Source organism: Enoplosus armatus, chromosome 19, assembly GCF_043641665.1.
Source record: "Enoplosus armatus isolate fEnoArm2 chromosome 19, fEnoArm2.hap1, whole genome shotgun sequence".
Classification (NCBI taxonomy): Eukaryota; Metazoa; Chordata; class Actinopteri; order Centrarchiformes; family Enoplosidae; genus Enoplosus; species Enoplosus armatus.
In genome coordinates, this window is record NC_092198.1 from 19,849,635 (window position 1) to 19,855,634 (window position 6,000).

Sequence of the window (6,000 nt, forward strand, 5' to 3'; positions counted from 1 at the left end):
AGTCAGCGGATCAATGTGAAGACTGTATGAGGTTAATGTGATGTCATGAGTTTTAACATTTATCCTGTGATATAAATATTTCTTTGTGTTTGAGGTTTGGTGATTCGATGTTTGTGTTGTTTATTATACAGTCCTACAGTACTACAGAACGCTACCATTTATACTATACTACTGTGTAATATACCTGCAGCTGTTTTGGCTCAGAGATTCCATGCATTTTCAGCTGCACCGCTACACACTCCCTGAAGGTCTCTTTCTCCCTTACAACAGATCTGATCAGCATTGGTGTCCAGACAGAAAGAAAAGAAGAACAATTACCTTTGGAAAACAAACATAATATCAAAGTAGATTAGTTAAAAGATATGAAATATTCCTGTGAGCAAAACAGGACAGCAGAAGAAAGTGTGGCACACAATGTTCTGCCATATAGTAATCTCAGATGTGCAGTCCAAGTAGGTTTACAACCCCTTAAACCTCCAGAGTACCTGTCTTCAGGGTTAACAGAGGGGCTGACTGGGTCCTGGTCTCCATCTCTGTGTAAAGTCTGGCCAGTCCCTGTGACGGTAGATACGCGTCTCTGCTCTGCTGTATCTTTTTTGGATCTAAATGCATCTGAGTGAGACAACAGGGCGGGGCAAACTTTAATATTCGGTGTACAATACAGAAGGAGTGAATCTGCAGGATACGAGGGGAAGGAAAAGCGTCACTGTGTGCCAGCTGGAGGTCACAAGCACTTTGGCTGGATGAGTGCCAAACATCTCAGCCTACTGTGAGATAGTATGGATGAAAGTGAGAAAACTCTACACCACTGTGAGTTATAGCAGCCAGTACAACTTTACAGTGAGCGTTGCTGGAGTCACAGGTTGGCTTGACAATTTTGAGTACAGTAGTCTGATTGTTAATCTGTCAAGACAGGCTGCAGATCTACACTTCTCAGAGTCCTGCTGGATTCAAACACTCGCAAAAAACAAACCACGGTCACGAGTTCCATTCGGTTAATACCCACTCCTCATTTCAGTAACTCTGTTGGTCATCGTTGCTATTATGTTTTGCATAAACGCGCAAAGCGCTTTTGTTCACACACTTCAGAACAACGGTCATTTGATCTGAGTGCAGTTTACCGACAGATTGAAGATTTTGGAATGACATCTGAAGACACCAATATATGCAGCAACATGAAACTCATCATCTTGGTATTCTTATGTGCTGTGAGCCAACTTTGCCGATTAAAATCTGAAAGCACAGAACTAGAGGGTGGTGCAACAAAGACAAAAACTGCAAAGTCCATGGAAAAATAGATTTATAGACGATACAAGACCTTTTATTGAATATAAATAAGACTGAGCTGTGATTTGGCGTAATTAAATAGTTACTATTTGTGTGTGTGTGTGTGTGTTTGTGTTACCAGTTTGATAGAAATTGGGGGATAGAGTCCCAGTCATAAAACTAGTGCTCCAGGTAGCTACAGTCTTGCTGTGCAGTAGCTACAGAGGGCCAGCTTTAATTACACCAAGACAAGACTGCTCCTTGATCCTCTAGCATAGTTGACTGAGTAACCCAATATACAATTAAATCATTGTACTCATCTGACAAGGTCAAGTCGAAGACAAGATTAAATCAAGGATTCTAGGCACTCAGCATAAACCAAGATACCAGATCAAAGCTAACTTATGCATACATGCACTCTAGCAATAGTAACAGATTAGACATATAGATTTATTATATAGGCAACTGTGTTGAATACTTAGGTGTTTCATGTACCTAGTCTAGTGTAAAAGCGACTTTTAGATCATGAACGAGATCTGGAAAGAGGTCACGTCCTCTCCATGTCTCAGGAACGCGTCCCTGCAGAAAGTCTGAGTCTCAAGAGCTGCCTGGACTTGTAGCTGGAGTAGATAAGGAGTTTGAGGCATGCAGAGCTGAGTGTGAGGCCTGGGGTTAACCCCCTCTCCTCCTCCTCCTTTAAAGAAATCCTCCTCCCTTAGGACGCAACATTCCAAGTTAACTCATTTACTTCTCCTTACATAGTATACACCATTGACAGCAGCACTATGTCCATCTCTTGGTGCCTACATGTAAATCTATCATCAGTTCCCAGGGATCCACATCTGCGTACTCTAAGGTGAAGTTTTCTCCCATTTTAACATTTATAGCATCTGCCGAGGAGATGTACAGTTTTAAACAGCCACACTGAGCCAGGCAGTCAGAGCGGAGACATCCGAAAGCTGTCATTTATGAGAAACAGTAAGTCATACAGTAGCTTCTGGGATTTACTGAACCCTCAGAATAGCAAAATGGTTCATTCTCACAGTTTGGTCCAGGAAATAGCAGTATGCTTTGCATGAAGGCGGTGTTGATAATGATGATAATGTTTTTCTCATATGGTTGGCTGCCTGTCAAAAATCATATCAGCCTGCGCTGTCATTATGCGACGGTTTTGATTTGGATCACGCAGAGGCATGTCAGGGCTCAACACGGCAGTCACGAGATTCAGACTTTGATCAAATTCAATCATAAAAAAAAATTCTCTGCACCTCGGTGCTTAGCTTGATGTTTAACCAGTCTCTGTTTCATTTTAACGAAAGCAATTGGATTATTTGTAATTTAAATGTCACAGGCTGGTCTTGGCCCTTATGCCCCATTGGCCGTACAGTGGAAAAGCAGCTGGTGACTCACCTCCTCGGGCTGCAAGGCGGAGCTATGTGTGCTGAAGGCTGGACAGCAAGGCAAACTCAAAGAAGTTTGCCATTTGCTCTGCACACTGAGAGAATCGCTTCCAGACCTGGTCCTGACTCTCACAAGACAGGACATAAAACCTTGAATGAGTTTGGGAAACCAGAAACACACACGAGGACGGAAAGACAAACCTAAAAGGGGGTTACAACTGACACTGAAGAAACTCGTTTGACTGGATTTTTTTTGTTTGTAGGGTGAGACTTCCTCGTCAGTTTGGAGAAGAATACTTGTGCTGCTCTGTGCATTTAGGACAGAATAGTTTTTCTAGCTTGTAATTAACATTTTGCACATTCCCTGGCGAGTGTATCTGACTGTTCAAATGGAAACCAACAGGTCTATTTACCAACTTATTGAAGACTGCGAAGCCACAAACAAGGCACTGTATAAATTCTATGCAGCTGTCATGATTGTGATTGTCATCCTGGCTTTGCCTCTGAATGCATCCGTCCTCCACCTCTTCATATTCAAGCTGAAGTTCTGGAAATCCAACACCAACAACATCTTCCTTTTCAACCTGGTGTTGGCTGACATTCTCCTACTCTTCTCTTTGCCCATAAAGGCATACAATTTCATCCAAGGAGAGAGGAGGAGCGGGAACGACACAGTTTGCAAAGCTATGCTCTTCATGTTGTTTTTAAACCGAGGGGCCAGCATCGCCTTCCTGACAGTGACTTCCATCGATCGGTATTTCAATGTGGTACATCCGGGTCGGAAGAACCTCCTAAGAGCTCTCAAGAAATCTCCTCAGATCTCTATCCTCATCTGGCTGCTTCTTCTGCCGCTCACCATTCCCACCATGCTCAAGAACTTTGACTGCTGCAACAGCCACAAGACCGATAAAGACGATACCTTGATTAAGGTAATATGTGTAAATTGTCACTATGCATCTGTCTTCCAAGTTTTGACATTTGGCAGGTTTTCAGCACCAGTCGCAAAACTCTGGTATAGTGCACGAGATGAGTGAAATGAGAAGTGATGATAAAGCGCTTAAGCAACAAATGATTTGTCCTAAACACTTCTGCTTTGCTTGGAAATCATTTTTTAAGGGCGTGTTCATGGCACATGTTGTTCTCACTTGAGGGCTGTCAGTTGTGGCCATGTGGCAACACAATGCTGAGAGAGCGAGTGTTGATGTCACTGCAGCCATCGAAATCTGCATCATTCTCATTTTACGCAATACTACCTTCACACAAAAGGATTTTGTGCAACCACTTACTCGCCCTGATTTATGTGAGGCAGGGGATGAGAGGCCTCAACAGAAATGAAGCATGTGGGGTCCATGGCGTCCTACCAGAGAGAACAGAGTGCGAGGGGGGATATCTCATCCAAGAGCTCCACTTAGATAAAGCCTGTTCCCAGAGCTATTTTTTGCACTGACACTAGCTAAAATTGAGACGTGTTGAAGCCGGAGTGTGTCAAACTGCACCACACGTGACAGGGCCACAGTTTGGAGAAGATAAGTGCACGCTGAAACCAAAATATCAATATTGCCCCCCCAAAAAAAAAAGTTTATTCACCATGCATTAGACCTTATATAAAATGCTATGCGGGACAAGGTGCCTCATGAGCATGTCTATTATTTTCTATACCTCGCAGTGAAATATCGTGTTTATACCATGGCCTCTTAGTAAACAAGGTTGTGTCTTATCTAGTTTGAAGTGTAATTCATGGTGAGATTAGCTGGTAAGTTAACTGATAGATTGAAGTATAACTTCTGTTGGCTACTTTTACATATACCTAACCAGTGGTGACAAGTAAAGACATTATAAAGAGTCGGTCTAGACCTGCTCTATTTTGTAAAGTGTCATGAGATGACTTTGTTGTGATTTGGCGCTATATAAATAAAATTGAATTGAATTGAATTGAATTAAAAGGAAGTAGACGATTTACTTATGCAATGTAATTCGTTTACTTAAGTAGAATATTTCATGTTATTTTACTTTAAACTTCTACTCCAATACATTTCAGAGGCGAACACTGTACTTTTTACTTCCCTTTATTTATTTTAAATATCCTCTATATTACAAAACACGTATGATTGGATTATAAAATACAATACGTTGATAACGATAAACTCAGCGGTTCCAACCTTTTTGGCTTGTGACCTCTTACACAAAAGTAGAGTCTACTTGGGACCCTTTGTCACGTTTCAGATGTCCATGAGTTGTTGGCAGTTCCACCAACGAGTGACTTCCCCTCCAAACTCAACAGATGGTTTCATTTAAATAACGGTTTGAGGCCCTAAAGAGGTAAAATATTAAATATTTCACAAAATAAAGCAAGCAAAAGGTTAGAGACAGGTCCAAAAAGAGAATAACAATTTTTATATCTTTCCTCTCCAATGAATCATCTCACAATCCCTCAAGTTTATCATGTGAGCAGTTGGAAGGGGCCTGACCATCAGCTCGGAAACCACAGGACTAAACTACCAAACCGTAGTACTTAAGTACTTAAAACTAGTTCCATCTCAACCAGTTACAACAGGAAAATGCTACTCACATATTGATGCATCGGTCTTAATCTAATGTCATTATAATGTATCGGCCACAGCGACATTCTTCTACAGAGCAAGTACTTTTATTTTTCAAACTAGATCTTGCTACTAAAGTTATAGCTTGACTGCAGTACTTTTACTATTTAAGTAAAGGATTGCCTTGTGCAATGATTTAGAATTGTAGTTAAACTGTTGATTGGTACTGGTCCTGATATACAAATTGTAGGGACACGATGGTTCACCAATCCAGAACGAGAATTTGTTGTTGATGTACATGACAATTAAGTTGATCCTTTTTCTGATTTAAGGGTGTGGTGGACAGTATGCGGGAGGTGGTCTTCTTTACCCAGATTCTCATCCCCTTCTGCATCCTGGTCTACTGCACAGTGCACATCGTCAAGCGGCTCAGGAAGAAAACTATTGGGGATAAGACCAAGCTGAAGAGAGCAGTCTTCCTGGTGACCTCTGTTATGGTGGTCTTCTCCTTGTGCTTCCTCCCCTGCACCATAGCCAGGATGGTTCTGCTGATCGCCCGGGTCAAAGATTGGCCTGACATCAACCAGAATATAGCTGCTGTGGCCTTTGACGGCCTCATGGTCCTCTCCTACATGGACTGTCTACTGGATCCGCTGGTCTACTGCTTCTGTAGCACCAAGTTTAAAAGTCTTTATCTCTCCAGTTATTTCCCGTTCTTAATGAAAGAGGGTCCAGTGCCGTTAGACAGCTCAACAGGAAACACATCCCATCCTGCACGCAACACCGTCATTTGA

The 6,000-nt window shown here is 42.0% G+C and overlaps 1 protein-coding gene across 1 annotated transcript; it reads left to right on the forward strand.

The window, feature by feature from the left end:
- The first annotated feature begins 3,034 nt into the window (after positions 1-3,034).
- On the forward strand, positions 3,035-6,000 carry gpr31 (G protein-coupled receptor 31). The gene is made up of 2 exons (XM_070926383.1): positions 3,035-3,595; positions 5,539-6,000. Exons 1-2 carry the CDS (start codon positions 3,056-3,058, stop codon positions 5,998-6,000), a joined length of 1,002 nt encoding a protein of 333 aa, XP_070782484.1. The 5' UTR covers positions 3,035-3,055.

Bases quoted from the DNA above. Each gene is read 5' to 3' on its own strand.
- gpr31 (XM_070926383.1), top strand. From the start codon at position 3,056: ATGGAAACCAACAGGTCTATTTACCAACTTATTGAAGACTGCGAAGCC. The intron at 3,596-5,538 runs GTAATATGTGTA...TTCTGATTTAAG, and splicing joins AAGACGATACCTTGATTAAG to GGTGTGGTGGACAGTATGCG.